Consider the following 24,328-nt stretch of genomic DNA (forward strand, 5'->3'; position numbering starts at 1 on the left):
GTGCTCAATGCCATGGACCAACTGAACCCCATCCACAGGCAGTGCCTATCTCAGGTCATCCATTTCAGATACCCTCCTTGCCTTTTCTCTCCACTTATTTAAAGGAGTATGGCCACACACCAAAGCCTGTAGGTAGTACTGGTTCCTAGAATTATATGGTTCACAGGAAATATGTCTTCTTTTCCCACAGAAAAGTTTTGCTATATGGTCAGCAAATCCCTGGAATATAGCAAGTACCTAGCAAATAGTAGACCTTTAATAATAATCATTCAATATATGATTAAAGGAATGAAGGAATGACTTACTCCCTATTCAAAATGTTTTTTATGTTTTCAATTCCTTTGAAATGTCAGGCTTCTCCTGGACTCCCCTTTTATATCTAGATTTCTGTCCCCGCATTGCTATTTCTCATTATCTCTATTTAAAATAAACCTTCACTCCTCCTTGGTCACTCAGTTCAGGGTAAAATTTCTTGAACTTCCTTGAGCTTATCCATTAAGGGGTTCCTGGCTCCCAAGGTCATCTTAATGGTTTTTCTTATAAAAACTACAAACATAGAGTGAAACTAATATACTATCAGTGTCTAGTGATGGAATTAATTAGCAATGTGTCAAACAGCCAATTGAGTTACCCCATGTAAGATTCATACATTTTAACTATGTTTTGGAAACATCCCCCTTCACAGTCCATCTCAGTAGTATTTAAATCATCCAGGGCTTACGCCCAGGTGCATCTTCCCTCTCAGCCTCCTTGGCCAGATACAGAGAACAGGAGGGGTCTTTCACCAGCCAACACCTTCCTTCCACCATCAGCCAAAGTAGTTCTGCTTCTATTTTGCTCCTAGGATTTCCTTTGAACAAAACGTACCTATCACAGCTTTAAAAACCACCTGAAAACACTGGGCAAACATTAGTGAGTGGTTTCCAAACAGGGCGCTAAGAAACATTGAGGTTGTGGGTACTTTCTGCACTTCATTACTCATCAAGATCAGAAATTGAATACCAGGGCTGGCCTTATATTCATGATTTAATGACGAATTTAAAACTTCACATACCCAAATTTTTGCCACATAAGCAGACCACCTGTTGTATTCCAGTTACTGTCTGTTTAGTCTAACTCTAAAATATCAAGTAAGTGATGCACTTATTGTGTAAATCCACCCAAGGCCACTCCCTGTGAATGTCTTTGTGCCAATTACAATTTCTCTCCATCTATACTGTCTCACCTGTTCTACTCCCTATGGAGGACAGACTGGTTTTCCTTATCACTTTCAGGATGGAATCTATCCTGATGATCACAGAGAATGGAACTGAGTGTGATTTTAGAAAAATCAAATTCACAGCAAAGTGACCTACATAAGGAAGGAACACATAAGAAAGGTTTCTTACTCTTTACTACTTCTTCTCTATAATGCAATCTCACAAATCCTCCTTCTGTGATTATAAGAAGCAAATCACCAGTGATTGTCACCAAAGATTTTCCAGTAACATCATACAGAACTCTTGAACTCACACTATATAGCATACAGATATTGGAAGATGAGCATTTCATTTCATTGAAAAATATATGATCAGTCCTTTAAATATATTTAAATTCATTTAAATTGGGATTGATTAATATAAGCATTGTTTGAATTTATCTATAATCTTCTTGGCAATAATCCTGTTTCCATAGTAACACAAACTTGCATTTTATCCTCGTGCATGTGTGTGAATTATTACAACTTTTGTAATAAAGTTTACATGTCATTTGCACATAAATTTCATTTTTTTTATGAGAAGTCCAGGCTAGAGGTTTCTTTCCTTTAATCATTTATTGTTATCTTGCCACTAAGCACATAATTCACATCTCCTCTCAAGTAATGAAAACTCAACAGAGCCATTCCTAACCACTTGCGAGAGATTTATAAATCTATGTAATGGTCACATCTTTGAATTTCAACACATAATACTAAGGAAAAGATAATGTAATACTTCACAGATGTCATCCTGGATATAATCCATGTGTTGTATTAGCATAAATCCATTCCTTCTTACTTAATCAGTATTCTTTTTTTGTCATTTGTTTCAAATAGTTAGCAAGTTAGTTTTGGTCAAAGTGAAGTGGAAACACTAAGAGCAGCTGAAATACAATTTAGCTACCTACCCCTACCCAAAAAGGAGGGTCTTAATTCAATAGTTTGCATCAGTTAAAGTTAGCTGCAAATACACATGTTCTTTACTAAGGCTCATTTTCATGTCATCAAAATAAATAAGGCAGTTTATAATCTGATGTTAGGACAGTCCTTGACTTTGGGGTGTGTGATGCTTGGTAAGTGGTACACCTAGGGCTTCCAAGGATCTGTAATGTTCTATCTACATCTATATCTGGGACATTAAAAAGTTGTACACTTCTGATTTGTGACAATTTATGTATTACATTATTCTTTAACATAAAAATTATAAAATAACTTTTCTGTTTAGGTAACCCACTGTAGCATAGAAAATATTGGCGATTTCATGAAATTATAATTACTACTTCAATTGATCCCATAACACTTTATTTAAACCTAATGATTTCTCTTCTTAGGGAAATTGAATATATCTAAATCAAACACTAAATAAACTAAGAAAGACAGCCTTAAGATATGCCTTTAAAGTGATCTGTTTTTTGTGTTCTTTTGTTTACCTTCTGTATAAATGATATATATAGTATAAAAAGGAAATATCTGGAAAAAGCAGGCACTATTTGAAAGTGTGGATGGTATTTTTCCAAATATATGATGTTTTACTGAGTTTTCCACCTTTCAAAGATACAAGAACCACCAGTGTATTTTGAAACTTGTATTACATAAAAAAGCATAATAAAGCATTTGAGTTGCAGGAAGTTCAATTAATACAGAAGAGAATAATCCAAGTGATGTACATGGAAGATTAGTTAGTTCTCACAAATATTTTAGTCCTTTACATGATTTAACAATGGCACACTGAAACCCAGCGAGCAACAGGAAGAGGGAGGCAGAGACCATGGGTAGGGCAGAGGACTCATCATTCACGACTTTAGTCTCACAAGAGGCTCAGTCACTTTAGTGAACAGAGAGGCCCCCCACCATTGGAAATACTCTCTCTTGTTAAAAGTGGTTGCACTAGTTTCCTTTGACTGACTGCTCTAACAAATTACCACTACTTACTGGCTTAAAAAAAAACACAAATTTACTATCTTACCCTTCATTCAGTCAGAAGACATACTGGGAAAAAATCCAGGTGTTAGCAGGGCTGTGATTTATTTAGGAGACTCTATGGGAGAATCCACTTTCTTGCCTTTTCCAGCTTCAATAGGTTGCTTACGTTCCCTGGCTTATGGTCCCCTCCTCTATCTTCAAAGCTCTCTCTGGTTCTGACACTTCTGCTTCCCTCTGATAAGGACCCTTGTGATTACACTGTGCCCACCTGCACAATCCACGATAATCTCCTAAACATCCTTACTGTATTCATATCTGCAAAATCCCTTTTGCCATGCAAGATTCAGATTCTGTAGATTATAACATGGACATCTTTCAAGGGTCATTATTCTGCCTATCAGTGATATATTAAAAAATACATAGTGGGAGACTAAACTAGATTGCTAAGGACCCTTCCAATGTTTATATTCTATAAATAAGGCAAAGAAATCAAATATTTGTTAACAACTGTAACAGAAGTCTATTTGCATTTAGAAACTGGCCATATAATAATAAACCTGATTCTCTCCACTCTAGAGAGTATTACTCCTTATGTCCACCCTAGATGACTGGATATTTAGATAAAACTCACTGTTTAGAAGAAGTCCAAACTCCTCCTGGGATAGTGGCCACATCCTGACAGATCCAAGGAGGACAAGTGTTAATAAAACTTCATTGGAAAGTGTCTGACTGATAAATTCAGGCACTTGGAGAGTAGTGGCAATTATGCAACAACCACCCTCTGGTGCTTTCTCAAGGGCTATGGGAGCCAGTGGTCAGGGAATTACTGTCTCTCTTTCAAAAGAAAGCAAAAGGCAGGCAGGAAGGAAGGAAGGCAAGTTGTAATCATCACTATTTTTCCACCTATTACATCCACTATTTTTCCTTCCTAAATAGGAAGGAAATGGTCAAGTTCCTAAATTGCAATTCATTTCCTAGAAGCTATTAAATATGTTCCCATGAAAAATGTGGTTTAACTAATTCATTTATGAATTTCATCCATTTTATATAGAGCCAATCTTCAGTCCCAAGTGGCCTTTAACAAAAAATGTTCTGAAGTGGTTACATGGAATAAAGCATTCTGCAGTTTGGATTAATAGGAGGGATTAAATTATACTTGAAGCAATTGACCAAATGATCTCAGTAGATATTCAAGTGAGAAGCATTACCATGAAAACAGTGACCACTTAATCCATCAGTAGAACAGTGTGCATTCTGAAAGATTCTGACTAACTTGGGGAAAAAAAAATTCTCTAAGGAAAAGTTTTCTTATGTAGTAGGGCCAAAGGGAGTATGTGTTTATCATTTATATTTCTATTGACATCTTTTTGTTTTCTATTAAAATCAATAATAAACCAGAAGCTGTACTTAGGTTTGGGGATATAAGAACAACAGCAGACTTGACCTCAGGCCCTCACATCTCCTGGAGAAATGGAAAACAACAAACAAATACTATTCAGTGATACCCCAGGCAAACAGTGGCTATAACAGCAGCCTGCAAGAGAAGCTCCTGACCCATGACAGGAAACTCAGTGTAGACCCACATGAAGACCCAACTCTACAGTTAAGTATGAAAGAATAAATAAGACATAGCCCAACAAATTAAGGCAAAAAGAGGGTTTGTAGCAGAGGGGACAGCATGTGCAATGGCATAAATGTCTATAAACACCCATCATGGTCAAGAACTCTGAATAACTAATATGGCAGGAGCCCAGGATCAGGTGGAAGAATAAATAGAGTTAAAGCTGGAGATGTAGGTAGGGTGTGGATCATGAAGACTCTCAGATACTACCCAAGGCATTTGAATATTTTCTGCTAAATGTGAATATAACTAATATGGCCACCTCTGTGTCTCCTGAACTCACATTCAGGTGAAGCAAATCAATAGGAAGGGTCAGACTTGAGTGGAGCTTCCATCCCCTCCATCATTCAAAAAAAAAGGTTCAATGGTTATTTTCTATTTAAAATCTGGTATTTATCTCATTCACAAAGAGGAAATGCAGACAGCCTTTGCTTGCCAAGAAAGATGTTAGAGAATATAATTATTCCTAGCAAAATGGAGATCCGGAAAGGACATATGTGTGCGGAGGGAGGGTACTGACGGTGTTTGTCTGTTGCTGGGGAGGTGGATGGGGCAAGTGAAGTGCTGAGTAATAGGTGTGGGAAGGAGGGTAAAGGAAGAACACTGGAGGCAGGGTCTGAATGGAGATATGGGGGAAGATCTAAATTCTGAGCTAGAACTGAAAGTTATGTATGGATGGGAACTTGCGTGCTTGTGGCAGGGATCGGACAGAATGAGGTGGTTTTCTCCATTTGCAGGGGTTTGTGCCTCTGGAGTTAGAAGTGTCAGTATTTACGCACGAACCAAAAAAGGTATTTAAAAAATGATAATCACGTTAATGAAAGGACTAAGGATCAATGGCAAGAACAATCAAATGGAAAGAAAAGATTGTTTAGAAAAAATCCTGGCAGTATCCATTTCAAAATAAATTATATTCTGCCTCTTACACCCACATTAAAGTGAAATAAAATTTGCCAAAAGGAATTTGCCAATTGTCAAAGCAAGAAATTGGCAGCCCTAATTATACTTGCTACAAATGAACCAAGTGAATACTCTCCATGAATCACTCTCAAAGCTGTCCAGTACAAAATCCTGAACGGCATCCCTATATTTGGGCTTTCTATATTTATTATTTACTTATAGCCTGACATGCCTTCACAACAGGCCTAAGTCATCTAAAAGAAATTTTATACATTAAAACAATAAAATATGAATTTGAAAGAATGAGAGCCATGGAAAATAAAATTAAAATAAGAGCTAGACTAGGAATAGATGAGCAAAGATAAAGACATCATGGTGCTCTGAAGGCCAATCAATCCTGTCACTTTGTTAAACCACAGATTTGTCTCTCAGATTCCTATCAGCCAAAGAAAAAAAGAAAAATAGTTAACCATACAGCTGTCTTTATCTGTGAACAACAAGATGATCAGTTTTTCAGAAGTGTATGTTGAGATTTTCAGTATCAAATTTGAATGAAAGAAGAGGTTAGTTTTATGCATGTTATCAGGGTCCATCCCAGGAAAAGTAAGATCATTAGTGAATATTTTTAAAAGCCCTTCTCCATTTAAAGTACTATATAATGTTCGTTTGCATTTTTGTCTTCAATAAGCTAACAATGCCTTAGTTACAACTTAGAATACTATGCAAGGTATAATTCATCTTTCCAGAATACCTTTTGAACTCTAATAAGTACTTCCAATTCAAGACAGACTGGAACTTGGTGATTAGTATATTCTTATTATCATTGTAACTACAGTTTTTCATGAAAATTAGGCAAATATTTAATTTCTCTCTCCAGACCTTATCTAAGTTAACTTGATTTATAAAATCTGTCTACAAAATGCTGTCAACCATTTTATTAACTGAAAAAGTTATTTGTTAAAACCAAGATATATTCAAAAAAGCAAAGTAGCATTTTTATTTTAACTTTGATTCTATTATTTTCTATAAAATATGTACATATATGCACCAAAGAATTATTCTGAAAATGCTATTTTGAATAAACCAAATTCACCCTGAAATACCCTTCATGAAGTTGTTTGAAGTATCTATTACTCTTCTTGTTCCTTGCTCCCAATATAGCCTGAAACCTACTGACATTTCAAACTCTGTCAGTACTTAACACGTGAAAAATATTTATCTTAGATCACACACATTATATAACAAAGACTTCACAGTTACAACTAACACTAAGTTTTTTTTAAACTAAAAATGACTAAATTCTATGTTAAATACCACTTCTGTTTAATATAGACATGATGCCAAACATTTTATTTTGTTTCCAAATTATGGGGCAGAAACCTAAAATATACTTTATCTTAATTGCATGTCTAAAAGAAACAAAACAAAGGATTTGGCCCATCAAATTTTAATTATGAACAAAATCTAGTACAATTGAGAAAAGTCACAAATTTTAGCACCCAAAACTCACTTGATTCTTCTTATCATGGAAACTTTCTAACATCAGAGAAACACGAATTTGTTTAAGACCTAAAAAGTTGACACTTACTTTTGAAAGCAAAAATGTCAACTGCAATTTTCTAAAATCAGTTAGTTTGGGGAAAGAGGAAAGGGTTGAAAAGGCAATGAGAAGAAAGGAGGTCTCTTGGTACAATATTTACATTATCAAAGGAAATGTGTATTTTTAAAAAGTGTAACTGAGTCTAAAAGTTTCTATATGAAAGGCAGTATTATGCATTCATGAATTCAAGAAAAGGAGGCAGGTGACTTCTCTACAGGAGAGCATATCTTCATAATTATATTTGGCATATGAAAAGTACATCAGTTTGAGAGCATTTTTGGATGTGTTTAACATCTACTCATTAAGCATAATGAAAATATAGACAACTGAAGATTATAGGCTTTAGAAAAAAGAACAAGGTTGTAACAACACTCATTTCCTCATTAAGGGCTCTCTAAATAGATGCACCCACAAGGTAACTAATCTTTTCTCAAACTTCCTTCATTTATATATATGCATTCTAATTTTTCAAAGGGAGCCTTCTAGGATTTTTTAATCCACTTAAAATGGTTGTTGGTTTGTATGTCACCTCCTCCTATTAGTCAATTTAATCAAATATATCTTAGGATCAGATCACTAAACAAAACACAATAACAACAACAAATGCAAGGACCCTGATCTGTTGCTCAGATGAAAATCCAAAGAATTTACTTAATATCCAGTGTTTCTGGGGAAGACAATAGGCATTTCCAGAAACAGATATTCCTAGATGTCTAACTATGGCGTTTACAGAAATAAACACACCTTAAGAAGGGTAACTCTATCTCAGCTTCAAAAGAGTAGTAATAAGCTAAACATGTATCACAGATAAAATATGAAACTATGATTATTATTAACATTTAATCAATAGAAATCCTGAATGATAGTATTATTATTAACCCCATTCAGATTAAGTAAACTATAAGAAACCATACTGGAATCTAAATTTGAGCTATTATACATTACCTAAAATAAGAATCTATTCAAAAAACTTTGATACTACATACATTATTTGTTTCATTAAATGCAAACATGGTGATAGAACTTCAAAATTCATACAAAAAATGAATCCATCTTAGACTGCTTTCTTAATGAATACTTCAATTATTGTAATGAAGTTTTACCATTAACACATTTGATGATAAAATACTCTATAATGTAATACCATAGGTAACATGCTGGAGCATTCATAATGTGTGTATCTATGTGCCTGTGTGTGTGTGTCTGTGTGTGTGTGTGTGTTTGTATCTCACACTTGGATTTTTTTAAGTCATCATTCAGTCATAGTATTTTAGATTTGTGATAAGGTGGAAGATAAATATTATAAAATGTAGGAGGATGAACATTTATTTTCTAAAATTAGAGACTTTTACCATTAAGCACCATGCAGTACTCTCTGCCATTTTTTTCTTTTCTTTAATCTACCCCTAGATTTAAAATAACATAAACTTTCTCAAATTAATCACTCACACTCTAATTAGGATGGAAAGCAGTATGTTATCTTTTCATATCTAGTCCCACAAAAGATGAGAGATGCAACAGACAAGACATTTATATGTTTTTACTTTGAAGAGAGGAGATGAATTTCACTCTAGGATTTTTAATTTACTGATTTATGAAATTTGTTTGGGGGTAAAATGCTTTATTTATTCTATTATTTATTCCATTAAGTATTTACAAGAATTCCATATAATGAATCAATATTTTCTAAATGAAATCCTTTGAAATAAATATGTATATAAATACAATCATTCCCTATTGTGCTGTCAGTTTAATATCACGTGTTCAGATTTTACAGACACATGATTGGAACATGACAAATGTATATAACCACTTTAACTGTATAACTGAAGAATTGTATCTGTAAGACACTGAAATGTTAAATTCATATTATTATCCAGATATATTTATATCAGAACTACAGTAGAAGAAACTCTTATTATATCAAAAGGAATTGATATAACAAAGTTACAAAGTTACAAAATAGTCTTTCTATAACAAAGTTACAAAATAGTCTCATTCAATAACTGTTATGTACTACCTTTAAACATCTCTATTAAAACAGAAAATTATGGATTGAAATAGAAAAGAGGGACACATTAAAAGAGTAAGAACTAAAACATTATAGAATTTAGTGATACTGAGTTAAAGCAGTGAGTCTGTCCTAATCCATAATCCCCAGATAAACTGAGTCTTGGTGAGTGGAAATAATTATAGTCGCTAATGCAGAGGTCAACTTGAGACCATGCTGGGCATTAAATATGAAAAAAAAGGTATTGTGAGAATAGCTATGCTTCAAGAAAAATAAATAATTATTATAACTTGTGGATCTATGAGTTTAATATTTATGCTGATAAAAAAACAATAAATTTATGCCAACCAGTAAATAACTGGGAGGTGAGGGATGAATTTGAATATAAAAAGAAGTGATGAATAACCAGTTTTTAGTTTCATGCTTCAGCGCTCATTATAAAGAAGGCAAACATAACTCATCTAGACTAGGAAACTGTTACTTAAATAGTCAAGGGTCTAGGATTCAAAATAAAGTAAACTATTCTAATTTAGGTAGGAAGACCATGTATTATGTAATGTGAAGGCAATTCTGACTTGTCTCAACAACTGGCCAATGACAGAGAATGAATGAATATCAATTTTCACACATTTCCCAGGTCCTGTAAGAAACTATTAATATCTTGAAAAAGTCACTCAATTCCATAATAAAATATAAAAGAAGAGAAATCAGGTTTAGGAAGTACATATACAGACTAATTTAGATATTTTTTAATGATGCAAATGTATTTTAAGTGCATTCAGATGTGTAAACATTGGAGAGAACAATCCAGTAAGTCGAAGTGTAATGCTTAGATAAAAGTAAATGAATTAATATTTCAGTAAAAACCAGCCCAGCAGTGAATAAATAGAGTGTCCTGTGGGTGTGGGCACCTGGTCAGCCAGCAGAGTCAGGTGGAGATGAGCCGGCTTCTCACACCCACATTCAGTCATACAGTCCTTGTGGGATAAGTCAGGCTCTTAGGAGATGAGTGACCATGGCTGGCAGACGAAGGACACTTTTTGACCACATGACAGAAATTTCCTCTAACAAACACTTTAGATTTGGGGAGATTAACACCATACTCTAACCAACTTAAACAGAACTAAACAATGTAGAAACTATGAAGTAATTCTCTCTTTATTTTGTGAATTATTAAGACACATAATACCACAACACACTATCCAATTCAGATTTCCATAACTAATGAGAGAGTTTTGGAAGACAGCCACAGAGATTATCAAAAGGTTAAAAAATGATGTCTATGAGAAAGGTGGAACACTCGAGGTTTTCAAGACAAAATGAGCTGAAAGAAGAATTTGAAGGATTTGTTGGCTGTAGGAAGATTCTGACACAGTGGCTTATTAAACATTAAGGTGGTTTGCTGAGACGGCACAAACTACAATCCTGAGAATCTTTAAAAATAGGAAGGATTCAGACCAGCTCCTCAGAAGGACTGAATGTGGGCTTTACTCAACTAAAGCTCTCCAAGACCCTTCTAACCCTATGATCATGTTTAATTTTAAGTGCCAATATAAAACAATATACTCCATCTAACATTTCTGATTCAGTACCATCTAATTGTGGGGTGAGAGGAATTGCAAAGGCCCACTTTTTACAGAGCATAAAAGCATGTGAGGCAATAGTTTATCATAATTAGGAGTCCTGTTGCTATCTCTGGGTACTTGCACTTTCTGATTTTAGAGTTCTCATGCAAATCACATATAGCACTTAATCAAAGGTTTTTATAGTATATTGCAGTTGTGAATAATTCATGCTAATGAAGCATTAAACCATAATGGAAAGTACAAAAAATACATAAATAAAAATCAGGCAACTTAACATTTACCTTTCTTACAGTCTTAAGATACTGGTTTTACATTAAACTAAAAAAGTTGTTCTTTAAATGTAGACACTTAGTCCCAGTAATTGAAAACTTTGAAAAATAAATCATGACATGCTTTTTGTTTCTTAAAGCACATTTGAATCCTTAATACTTTAGTCTATTGTATATACCAAGGAATAAATTAATAATATGTTGAAGTCATAAACTCTGGTCAAAATTATTTTACAAAAACACTTGAATAAATCAAATAGTAAACTAAATAGAATAGTTTGCTAAGTTAAATCTCAATCGTTCAAATTGTAAATATATTTATATATAGTACAACAACCTATCCTATTCACAGTTCCACTAAGAATTCTTTCCTTTCCAGAAAGAACCTTTCTTCATAATTAAGCATTAGATCTAATCAAGTTTTGCATCACCTTTCCTTTTGCAAAATCTTTAAAGAGTTTATTTTTCTACAAAGGAACAGCAGTATTATTACATTAATTCCAGCTGATGACTTCACAAAGCTTGGTTATAAAGTGCCACACAAACTTCCTACACTGCCCATATCAGCAGATTCATAACTTGACAGCACTCGGGAGCTACCTTCACAGCCCTGCAGTTCACTGCATTCAGTAACTATTTGCATCCACAGCCCTATAGATGCTAATGAGTGTGTTGAAAACACACATGTGAACACATACCCCTCGCTGTGTAACAAGTCCGTCAATAAATTGTATAAACGGACACAATTCACCTATGGGTAAGGTTAGGTATCAACCACCCACTCATTGTGCCAGGGCAATATCTCTTATTGTTTACGTTGATTTTGAACGTGTGCGTGCGAATGAGTGCGCAGGTTACCGGAGAGCGAGATCCGTCCTTGCGGAGCGGCCCTCTGAAGACTCCTTTAATGCCCCGGTAGTGCCCATTGCTGAGATGTCTCGAACTGATGACCAGGTAACAAGCCATGCGGGTCCAGGCAGGAGGCGCAGAGCCTCAACTCCTCACCAGGCGACCGACCGTGGAAATGCGGGCGGGTTTCTCAGCAGCGACAGCGACTGCCACCTCCCGAGAGGCGGCCAGCAGTGGGCAGGGGCCGCGGCGGCCGCGCGTCCCCGCTCCTCGCCCGCGCGGGGCTCTTGCTGCCGGAGCGGCTGCTCGGACGGCGGCGGCGGCAGCCACAGAGCGCTTAGGGGAGCCGGCGAGCCGGTCCACATGCTGCTCTGCCGAGGGGGCTGCTCAGCCGCGGGCCGCCGAGATGTTTGCTTACGGACAACTTCCTGGGTCCCGCAGGGACCCGGCGGCCCCCCCGCCCCCTTCCCTCCCGCCCCCCGCTCTCGCACCGAGTGCACGCCCCGGGGAGCGCGGGCGCGGGGCCTCGTCGTCTGGCCTGTGCGCGGCGGCGCCGGGGCTCGGGCGCCCGCCGCCTGTGCGGGGAGAGCGGGGGGCGTCCTCGCGAGCGCAGAGCGCTGCGCGCGTTGCAGGGCGGGGGCGGCGGGGGCGGCGCGCCGGCCGGTGAGCGCCGGGAGCTGGGGACGCGGCGACTTGTGAACGGCTGCGCTTAGCGCCTCGGCTCAGAGCCATCGGCTCCGGGCCGCCCGGGAGGCGAGGGGTGCGCCGGGCGGCCGCGCCGGGAGGTGACAACTGCCGCGGCGCCGGCGAGGGGCTCTCGGGGCTGCGGGACGCGCGGCTCCAGCATCCTGCCATCGGCCGCCCTCGCGCCCCGGTCCCTCGGCCCCGTCTCCGGGCCAACTTTGCGCTGTGTTCGGGGGCGGGGACCGGGATGAAGGGGAGGGCCACGGTAGAGGAGGGCAGCCGGGGGGGAGCGGTTTCTTTACTCTTTCGCTGCCTGCTCGCCTTCAGTTTTTCTTCTGCGCTCGGGCTGACCGCGGCGTGAGCAGCCCTGGCTCCCCAGCCGGCTGCCAGGTGAGCTGCGCACCCTACACAGGGCGGGCAGATCAGACGCGCCGTGCTCGGCAACGGGCGCAGGAGAAAGTAAGTTTTAGACAGAAAACTTGTGTAAGGAATTGAAAGGAAACATGCATGTATGTGTGTGTGTGTATCTCCAGAGCTGTAAGGATTCATCTACAAGTCCTTCTATATCCTTAAAAAGGCAGATCGTTTACATCTGTATAGGACGTTTGTTTCTTCACATTCCCCAACAATCACCCCCTTTGAAGTGTTTTTTAACGGACGCCTTATCATTCGCTGTAAATAAAGCCACCAGGGAGCAAGCTACACAGAGAATAAAAGACTTGGGCAGAAATATGCTCTGCAAAGAGAAGGAAGCACTTCCAGAGCCAGGAGACCATTGCATCTCTTCTACCCCTAGTGGGGTTCTGTGAGTCCTCTCGCCCCACCTTGCCAGGTCTGTGCTGGAGAGACGAAGGGGCACCTCCTTTCCTCTTTCGACTTAGCGCTGGAACGAATAAAGGTTAAGGCTAATGCTCCCAGTCCTTCCCTGAGTTTCTCCTTTCCTGCCTCCCATAATGCCCCATTCACATCCTGGTTGATATTGAGGGCCTCTCACAAATGACAAAAATAGCTAAAAGAAAACAGGTAATTTCCTTATTCAAGCAACTCATAAGAGCTCTTAAGCAAAAAACATCCCACTTAACTTTTGTAACTACCCAATAAAGCCTTGACTTTTTGTTTACATTATTACAAGAGTTTATATCCTTAATATTTTATTAAGAAGCACATATTTATCCTTTTAAAGGTTTTAGTCTTTTTAAAATGTTTATATACCAGAAAGCATCTTAGTATGCAAAAATGCTAATTCCTTGCAAACTTCGAATTCAAAATTACTGAAACTGAGATGATAGCACAATGTACATCTTGTAGGGATTGCTTAATTATTTTGTAACCATCTTGTTGGTAAGAACTTTTGAAATAAAATTATCGAGCAGTGACAGTAGATAAAACACATCCATCTTTTCCTTTCTGTTAAGACGTGAGGTGTTTAACAATATTGTGCTTATTCAATTCAAAGCTGTAAAATGTTTCATGAAGCTGATTTACTCTTGTATAGACATTAGATATATTCCATTCAAAGAAAACAATGTATTTGCAGATAGTGAAATTTCAAAATCAGGCAAAAGCTTTGCCAAAAAGTGAATCAAGTAGAATTTTAAAAGGAAATAGTATAGCTCACTTTAACTACTATTTCACTCCTCATAAATACAAGTAGCAAACAGCATTGAAGACTTAAGTATAAGCATCCTTGAAAAATTGAGTAGAATGTATAAAGAGTTCCCATATACTCCTCACTTCTCTCCCCACACACAGCCTGCTCTATGGCACATGTCTGTTGATAAGACAGTACTGATATAATATTAACTGAAGTCCATAATTTACTTTAGGATTCATTCTTTGTGTTGTATTTTCTATGGGTTTTGACAAGTGCACAATGACATGTATCCACCATTATAGTGCCACACAGGATAGTTTCACTGCTCTAAAAATCACGTCTGTTCACCTACTTATCCCTACTTCTATTCCTCCAAATCCCTGGCAACCTCAGATCTTTTCACTATCTCCCTATTTTTGCCTGCTCAAGAATGTCATATAGCTGAAAGCATGCAGAATACAGCTTTTTCAGATTTGCTCCTTTCATTAAGCAATGTGCATTCTAAGTTTCCTCTGTGTCTCTTAGTGGCTTGATATCTCATGTCTTTTTATTGCCGGAATAATGCAATACTTTAACAGTGTTCTGTTTTGTTACAGGTTGAATTACACACCCCAAAAAAACCAACTGAAGTCCTGACCCCCCTGTGAATGTGACCTTACTTGGAAATAGGGTTCCTGCAGATGGCCAAATAAAGGTACGCACTAGGGTGGTCCCTAAGCCAATATGATTGTGTCCTTATAAAAAAGGAAAATTTGGACACAGAGACAGAGGGAAATGACTTGTGAAGGTTGAAATTATGCTTCCACAGTGTGAACCTGCAAATTATGCTGGTGCAGGAAACAACAGGGACCATAGTGGGCACCTATAAAGCCTCAGGGATATGAGACCTCAAGCAGGATGTTGCAGAATCCTTGCAATATTTTAAAATAAATTAAAAAATCTATATCTCCTAAGATTTAAATATTGATAACCAACAGAGTATATATTATATTACTATACTACTGTGGGAATTTTCAGCAAAAATATGAGTGAAAAGGCAAATTGCAATGCTAAAAGATACTGACAATACAGATACAATAAAGAATCTATCTCTAGACTATATGAAGAACTACAGTCAATAATAAAGAATTAAAAAGTTGAGAGACTTCAAAGACACTTCACCAAGGAAAATACTGACATAGCCAATAAACATAAGAAAAGATGCTCATCAGAGAAATGTAAATTGAAATAGCAATGACACATAACTACCTACCCTCCTGAATGACTGTAATTTTTAAAAACCAAAGCATCTGGAATTCTCTTACATTGTTGGTGTGATTTTTAAACCAGAAAACTCCATTGGGAAAGTGTTTGGTTGTATCTACTAAGGTTAAACTTATACTTCTAAGATTCAGCAGTCTTATTCCCAGATAAACACTATAGAGAAATGCATACTTAAATCCACCAAAGACACATAAAGGAATATTTATAGATGCTTTATTCCTAGTAGCCAAAAGTTGGAACAATACAAAAATGTTCATCACCAAGATGGACAAATTAAATGTAGAATATGCATTAAATGGACTGTTACACTGCATATAAAAGGAAATAAACTGCTATGTTGAATAACATTGATTAATATCGGAGATGTAGAAAAGCAAAAGAATTGAGAGAGGCATGATTAGAAACTGTATGACTCATGTATATGAAATTCAAGAACAACCAGAACAAATCTTTGATGAAGGAAGTCAGAATAGTGGTTATCACTTGGGTAGGGTGTACTCACTGAGAATGGATAGGAGAGAGCCTTCTGGAATCTTGTCACTGCTCTATATCTTCATCTGGCCTGTGGTTGTGTTTGTGTGAATGTGTGTGTAAAAATTGAGTTATACACTGAAGATTCAATGAGATACTAGCACACATCCACCAGAAAGGCTAAAATTAAAGAGACTTGTAGTACCAACTATTGGCAATAATTGAAGAATTATTCATAATAGCTCTAAAATGCAAATAACACAAGTGTCTGTCAAGTGTAGAATGGATTAAAATTATGGCACATTCATACAGTAGAATATTATGTAGTGATAAAAACAAGCAAACTTCTACACACACACACACACAAAAAAAAAGATGGATGAAACTCTGGACATCTAACTGAACAAAAGAAGCCAGACACCAAAAAGTATAAATATATAATGTATGATTCCAGTTATACAAAATACAAAAACTGGCAAAAACTTATCTATGATGTCGGAAGTCAGGTTAGTGATTATGTTTAGGGAGAATAAAGAAAGGAGAACAAAGGTTGATTCTGGCGGGGGACAGATAATATGCATTATATTATTTGCTCATTTCCTTAGTCTATGTTATAAAAACAATTTTTAAGTTATAATTCTGTAAAATTAATTCCCTTATTTTATAGTTCAAGAAACTAGGTGCAGGGAAACTTAAAAATTCATGTCACACAAATTGGAAATAGAGGAGTCCCCCACTGCCCAGCTCTCTGGTGGATTTTTTCATTTGTTTTGTTTCTTGGGGCTTTCTTTCCCCTGACCAATCTTAGTCAGTCAGTTAGCCAGCTAGCTTGTGCCATCTCCTGCCACAAGGAAAGGGATGGAAGATCAGTACATGGTCCTCATTTGATGTGAGTGAAGAAGCTGAGCTTGAAGTCTCATACACTTTTCTGATCCATGTGCAGAGTAATGGTCCAAACCAGTGCTGTGGGCCTCTGTGCCTGGGTAGCAGTCCCAGTTCTCTTTATCCACCTTCATCACTGGTGGGAAGTGGATTCACGTGAGGGTTATAAATAGGCAAGGGGCTGGGTCTGATGTGGAACAGGGGTAGAGGATGAACTCAGATGTCTTGTGCTCTTCCGGAAAGCATTCACCATGCTCACTCCCATCCCAGGAAGCACAGTGAAGTAGGTGGTGACCTTCCAGCTGCTGGCTGTGTAGGCCACCCTGGCAGTGGCAGGACTGAGCTAGCAGCCCCGAACCTGGGCCACCGCTGCTGCCCCTGCACTGACCCGGACCACCACAGAGCCACAAAGGGGAGCATACCTCCATTTTCTAATTGTATCAGGTATATGTGTAAAAGAGACTACAGAGAGACACTGTGATTCTGTCTTTTCTTCAAGTGTATGGTCATGACAGTAAGACTATGAAAAGTTACACATTTTTAAAAATAAGTTCGAGAAATACTTTTTGAAGAATACTTCAGAAATTCTACAAATTTTAACATAGATTTTTGTTTCTGAAACACTTCATCCAATTTATCTCATTCTAAGTTGCCTTATTGGCTTACTAACTACATTTCTTTTCTCATATTGGCCTTTTTAAAAAAATTTTTTTATGGCTCTGTTCTATTTTACCATAATATTTAGCTGAACAGAGGTTTAAAGTTTTGAAATAAGAAAAAAGCAATATTCTTCAATTTGGCTAATATCTAACTTAGCTTATATCTCCAATAGAGCTTTTCATTCTTTATATTTACCTCTAGCCAGTACCTGATTCTAACTCAAATTATAACCACAGGGAACCCACCAGGCTACGCTCACTGAAGGGCTCCAGTGTGAAGTTTGAGTCACCACGTGCTTGACTTCAAGTTGTCCCAGCAACGTGGACCAACTTACCAATCCTCCTTTTTCTAGGCCTTATTATTTCAAACCAGTTTCTTACAGATATAGTTTACCTGCACAGGCATACCAAGTCAGTTAAACAGATGAAGACCTTTAGTATTTTCACAGCAGCAAATCTGAAAGTAGTATAAACTTACATTTGTGCTTAAAGCATACCAAGGAAAAGAAGGAGGGGAAGGAGAAAGAGTGCTTTCTTTTCTTAGCAGCATCTTTAAAATCCTTATGATAATGCTGTCCCCATCCGCTCCCCAGTGAAATGAAGCCAACAGGGTTAAAAAGTGGGATGAAAGTGACTAAAGGGTCCTGTGGTCCCTAAAACAAAAGGTGTAATGTTCAGAACACTGACTCCTAGAATATCAAATAACAAAGAGTGAGATGGTGATTTAATCAAAGTCAAGAAAACAATTTAGGATAAGGTTCCAGCAGCCTTAGATTCAATCACTATTTTTTCAAAAAAAGACACCAGAAAGTCAGATAGCTGGATTTGCACATGAACTGCAAATACAGGGCAAATTATAAGAAATCAAACTGACCTCAGGGATTTATTTAAAAAGCATTCTCCAAGATATGCCTTCAAGTAAAACAAACAAGAAATAGTTCCAGTTCAATAGCTTGGATTAATTAAAACTACTACAGAGGAACTATTGATACTGACTGATGTTTCCCTGAATCAAGAGAAAGACACAGCCTCCCAGTAGTAGTTCAGACATTCACCACCAATCAGTCACAACCTACCCATTAATCCCCAACCACAATAGCACCCAATGCCATTCCGCACCCCTTGCTCTCTTCAAGGAGGAGTCCCAGAAGCACAGGAGGTGGAGAAAGCATCAGATCACAGAATCATAAAGAAAGGGAAACTGGAGTCGCTGCTGTTTACATAGCATTTTGGTGTTCTTATTCCACTGTTTCCAAAGCTATGGTGCCAGTTTGACAAAACTGTGGAGAGAGAAGAGAGGCTTGCAGCCAGCAAATGTGGTCATCATCATACAGCCTGATGCTCAGAATCCCAGTACAGTCTGGAAGGATGGTAATGTAATTCACTGTAGTTGAGACCCTCTTCTGCTTCTTCTGGAACTTTGCCATATCACATTCAAGGACAGGAACCATTCATTTAAACAAAAAGTACTTTCTCCAAAGTTTACTGTTCTCATTTTCAGGTGCCACACTTCTACAATCTTGTTGTATATATTCTTTAAATTTATAATGGATCTCAGTATACTTGAAATATTTATAAAATCTGTTCTCATTACTTTGGAGATGATACAAGACATAGGTTAAAGCTAGCAGACAAACAATTCCTTTTTTTTTCTTCTCTCAAACTCTTTGCATATTTAAAAAAAGAAACAATGGCAAAAACCCACTACTGGCTTCATTAGAAGGAGGATAGAAAAGGAAATATTTATAGAGTGCCACCCACATGCCAGGTAGTTTATATGCACTATATAATTTCATCTCCACAACAACTGCTTTAATGTAGACAAATATTACTGTCTTTTTTAAAGAGAAGGAGACTGAAGTCTGCAGAATTCACAAAGAGTATCTAAGGTCACAGAGCTAAGTGGTTGAAGTAGGATTCACACACTTACAACTCAAAGCCTGGACTCTACACTATGTTGCCTTTTATCCTCTATCATGCAGCCTCCTCAGATAATACAAGGATAAGCCACAGGGGTTCCTACTTTGGCACGGGGAGGGCTGTGCAACACAGAGAAAACAAGTAGGGATTTTATAGCATCTTACTATGCTGATGGACAGTGACTGTGAAGGGGTATGTCAGGGGGACTTGGTGAAGGGGGGAGCCTAGTAAACATAATGTTCTTCATGTAACTGTAGATAAATGATACCAAAAAAAAAATCCTCTGGAAGAAAAGTAGCAAATACGCATGATATAATTTTTACTAAATTAAATACATGAGAGTCAAATGTAATGCATGATTCTAGATTGGATGCTAGATTTTTTTTTAACTGTTACCATTTTTTTTTAATTAGAGGACAATTGACATATAACATTATATTAGTATCTGGTGTATACAGAGTCAACATATGTATATACTGGAAGTGATCACCACTGTTAGGTCTAGTTACCATCTATCACCTCACATATTTAGACATTTTTTTCTTGTGATGAGAACTTTTAAGATTCAATCTCAAAGCAATTTTTAAATATACAATGTATAATTATTAACTACAATCACCTTGCTGTACATTACATCCCCATGACTTATTTACTTATAACTAGAAGTTTGTAGTTTTTGACTCCCTTCACCCTTTTTGCCCGCACAGCACTCCTCTCTCTGTTCTCTGTATCTATGAGCTCGGCTTTTTTTTCTTTCAATTAAAGTATTATTGATATACAACCTTATGATGGTTTCAAATAGACAACACAGTGGTTCAACAGTTATACCCATATTATTAAATCGTCACCCCCTCTAGTGTGGTCATTATCTATCAATGTAGTGAGTTGTTATAGAATCATTAACTATTCTCCATGCTGTATTATCATCACCCTAACCTACTTATATTGTGGTTGCGAATTATAGTGCCCTTTTATCTCCTTCCCCCTCTCCCGCACCCCAATCCCTCCCCCTTAATAACCATTGATTACTTCTCAATGTCTGTGAGTCTACTGCTATTTTGTTCTGTCTCTCTGCTTTGATTTTATACTCCACAAATAAGTGAAATCATATGGTATTTGTCTTTCCCCTCATGGCTTATTTCACTGAACATAATTCCCTCTAGGTCCATCCATGTTGTTGTAAATAGGAGGATTTGTTTTCTTTTTATGGCTGAATTATATTCCATTGTGTGTATGTACCACTTCTTCATCCACTCATCTACTGACAGACATTTAGTTGCTTTGCTTCCATATCTTGGCTATTATAAATAGTGCTGCAATAAACATAGGGATACATATGTCTTTTTGAATCAGGGATTTTGTTTTCTTTGGGTAAATTCCTAGGAGTGGAATTCCTGGGTCAAATGGTATTTCTATTTTTAGTTTTTTGAGGAACCTCTATACTGCTTTCCACAATGGTTGCAGCAGTTTACATTCCCACCAACAGTGCAGGAGGGTTCCCCTTTCTCCACATCCTCACCAGCATTTGTTATTCTTGTTTTTTGGACATTGGCCATCCTAACTGCTGTTATCTCATTGTGGTTTTAATTTGCATTTCCCTGATTATTAGTGATGTGAAGCATCTTTTCATGTGCCCATTAGCCATTTGTATTTATTATTTATTCTTTGGAGAAGTGTCTGTTCAGCTCTTCCACCCATTTCTTAATCAGGTTATTTGTTTTTGGGGTGTTGCGGCATATGAGTTCTTCATATATTTTGGATGTTAACCCCTTACCGGATGAGTCATTTATGAATATAGTCTCCCATACTGGAGGGTGCCTTTTTGTTCTGCTGATTGTGTCCTTTGCTGTACAGAATATTTTTAGTTTTTTTTTTGTTTTTTTTTTTTTGAGAGGGCATCTCTCATATTTATTGATCAAATGGTTGTTAACAACAATAAAATTCTGTATAGGGAACTCAATGCACAGTCATTAATCAATCCCAAGCCTATATATCAACAGTCTCCAATCTTCTGAAGCATAACAAACAAGTTCTTACATGGTGAACAAGGTCTTACATAGTGAATAAGTTCTTACATGGTGAACAGTGCAAGGGCAGTCATATCACAGAAACTTTCGGTTTTGATTACGCATCATGAACTATAAACAATCAAGTCAGATGTGATTATTCGTTTGATTTTTATACTTGATTTATATGTGAATCCCACATTTCTCCCTTTATTATTATTATTTTTTTTAATAAAATGCTGAAGTGGTAGGTAGATGCAAGATAAAGGTAGAAAACATAGTTTAGTGCTGTAAGAGGGGAAATGTAGATGATCAGGTGTGTGCCTCTAGACTAAGTATTAATCCAAGCTAGACAAGGGCAACAAAACATCCACGGATGCAGAAGATTTCTCTCAAAACAGGGGGGGTAAGGTTCTAAGCCTCCTCTCTGTTGGTCCCCAATTTCTCACCTGATGGCCCCCCTGCGACTGTGCCTGTCTTAGGTTGTTCCTCCCTTGAGGAATCTTACCCATCTCTGGCTAACCAGTCATCTTCCAGGGCCATACAGGGAAATGTAAAGTTGGTAAGTGAGAGAGAAGCAATATTCTTTGAAAAGGTTAGCTTTTTACTTCTTTGCAGATTTTATATATACCCTGTGGCTTCTATGCCCAGCATTTATCTTGAGGTATCTTTACCACTTGGAAGAATTGTGATACTTGGTAATTTTCGATATGAGGCACGAATTCTACTTAAGGGTTGTAATTAGGAAGGAAGAAGAAAAGCTATAGAAGTAGCAGATCGAAGAAAACATGGGAAGATTGATTATTTCTTTGACATATCTTTGACATATAAGCATGTATAGGTTTTAAACTACTAATTAAATTGCGCACATACATTAGCATAATAGGAATACAGCTACATAACAAAAGCAGACCTACAATTACCAACCATATCCAGTGAAACCAAGAAAACCAGTTAGGTACCATAGGTATCTGTGAAAACTTATCAATGATATGATGGATATTGTCTAACTGAATATGAATAATTTGAGAAAAATCAGACAAATTAAAACAACACATTCCTGGAAACTGTTCACATCCCATGTGTTCTTTTAACAGTAGATAGTCTATAGTCACACGATTTTGGAGCGCTGCAACTTGCACTTCTCCTAATTCTTGGTTGAGTTCCGACAGTATAGATCCAGTCAAATTTGTTGTTTTACTGTATGCACAGGCCAGCTTAGATATCTCCTTCTTCATTCCAATGGCAAGTCCAGGAACCGGTGGGATGACCGCAGCTGTGCCAGGATCTTTGTTGAAGTTTTTTGATGTTCATCTTCTGGAATGACTCCTCCAGAGGATGTTGATGTTGGAAATTCTTCTTCATATCGTATCTTAATTCGTTTTCTGTGTAGCCAAATTAGGCTTTGATCCTCTGTATAAACACAAACAAACCCTTTGCCCACACTTTGATATGATCTTTATACCATTGTGAAGAACCTATTGGAGATCACCACACAGAAACTGCTTTTTTTTTTTAAGAGAAAGGAATATTATCAGAAAAATGTACTTCCATAGTTGATCATCTGACACCCTTTAAAAGATCAAAATTAAGGCTATGTAAAGCATGCATTAATCATTGATTTGCAGTTAGTTTTATCCTATCAGGGAGTAATCCCCCTTTTCTTTCTCTTTTTTTTGTTATCATTAATCTACAATTACATGAAAAATATTATGTTTACTAGGCTCTCCCCTATACCAAGTCTCCTCCACAAACCCCATTACAGTCACTGTCCATCAGCATATCAAAATGTTGTAGAATCACTACTTGTCCTCTCTGTGTTGCACAGCCCTCCCCTTTCTCCCACCCCCCACATTATGCACAGAATATTTTTAGTTTGATGTAGTCTCACTTGTTCAATTTATTTTGTTTCCCTTGACCAAGCAGATATGTGCTGGAAGAAGTTGCTCATGCTTATATTCAATAGATTTTTGCCTATCTTTCCTTCTAAGGGTTCTGGATGCTATATTTTAAAAAATCTGTAAAGGACACTTGGGGATTATTAGACAATTGTGAATTGAAATAACATTAGATAATTTTATTTTACCAACTTAAAAAATCTTGGGTGTAGCAAGGTTATGCAAGAGAATGTTTTAGGACATGCAAGCTGAATTATTTAGGTATGAAATGTCAATAATATCCATAACTTATTTTCAAATGATTCAAAAGAAATATATGCATGTGTATGTATGAGAGAGAAAATGTACAGAGAGAGAAAAGTAAATGGTATAAAATGTTGATAATCAATAAATCCAGGTGAAGTGAAGTATACAAGAGTACTTATTATGTTTTTTTGTCTGTTGGCAGGAGAAAATATGAGGGCATACAATGGAGCTTGCAGTTGAAGCTTCTAAAAGGAAGAAAATTACAGGAGTCGTATGTAGTCCAAAACCAAAATTCATGTGACCAGTAGGAAAACCATGCCATTTTCACCCTTGACAATTTCTCTTTGTCAGCTTAAAGTTATCCATAAAAGATAAGAAAGAATAAAATAAATAATAAAATTTTTCCAGAGGGCTGAAATTTTTGGATTAATGGTAACTGATTATCTTAATACAAGCATCTTGGATACAGTATTTGGTTATAGGCAGGGCAGCTACATAATTTACAGGGCTCAGCACAAAATGAAAAGGAGGGACCTCTTGTTCAAATCTTATTAAGAATTTAATGAAAGCCATACCACAATATTAAACCAAGTGTGGGTCCCTTCACAGTGCAGTGCCAGGTGCAACCACACAGGGCCCATACCCATGGAACTCACCCTTATTAAAAGTAGACATGCTGAATATGTCACACCTTTACTCCCACAATGAT

General features: G+C 37.3%; 1 protein-coding gene and 1 long non-coding RNA gene across 2 annotated transcripts in view; one reads left to right on the forward strand and one right to left on the reverse strand.

The window, feature by feature from the left end:
- ZNF804B (zinc finger protein 804B) overlaps positions 1-12,454 on the reverse strand; it is a 541,824-nt gene extending 529,370 nt beyond the window's left edge. The window contains exon 1 of the mRNA XM_036990648.2: positions 12,006-12,454. Within this exon, the coding sequence (XP_036846543.2) occupies positions 12,006-12,113 (108 nt within the window). The 5' untranslated portion in view covers positions 12,114-12,454. The remainder of the gene's footprint in view (positions 1-12,005) is intronic.
- Positions 11,986-24,020, forward strand: LOC140849919 (uncharacterized). Its single transcript, XR_012132319.1, has 4 exons — positions 11,986-12,101; positions 14,871-14,968; positions 18,808-18,920; positions 23,822-24,020. It is a non-coding gene; the product is annotated as an uncharacterized lncRNA (long non-coding RNA).
- The last annotated feature ends 308 nt before the right edge of the window (positions 24,021-24,328 follow it).

This window comes from Manis javanica, chromosome 6, assembly GCF_040802235.1.
Source record: "Manis javanica isolate MJ-LG chromosome 6, MJ_LKY, whole genome shotgun sequence".
Classification (NCBI taxonomy): Eukaryota; Metazoa; Chordata; class Mammalia; order Pholidota; family Manidae; genus Manis; species Manis javanica.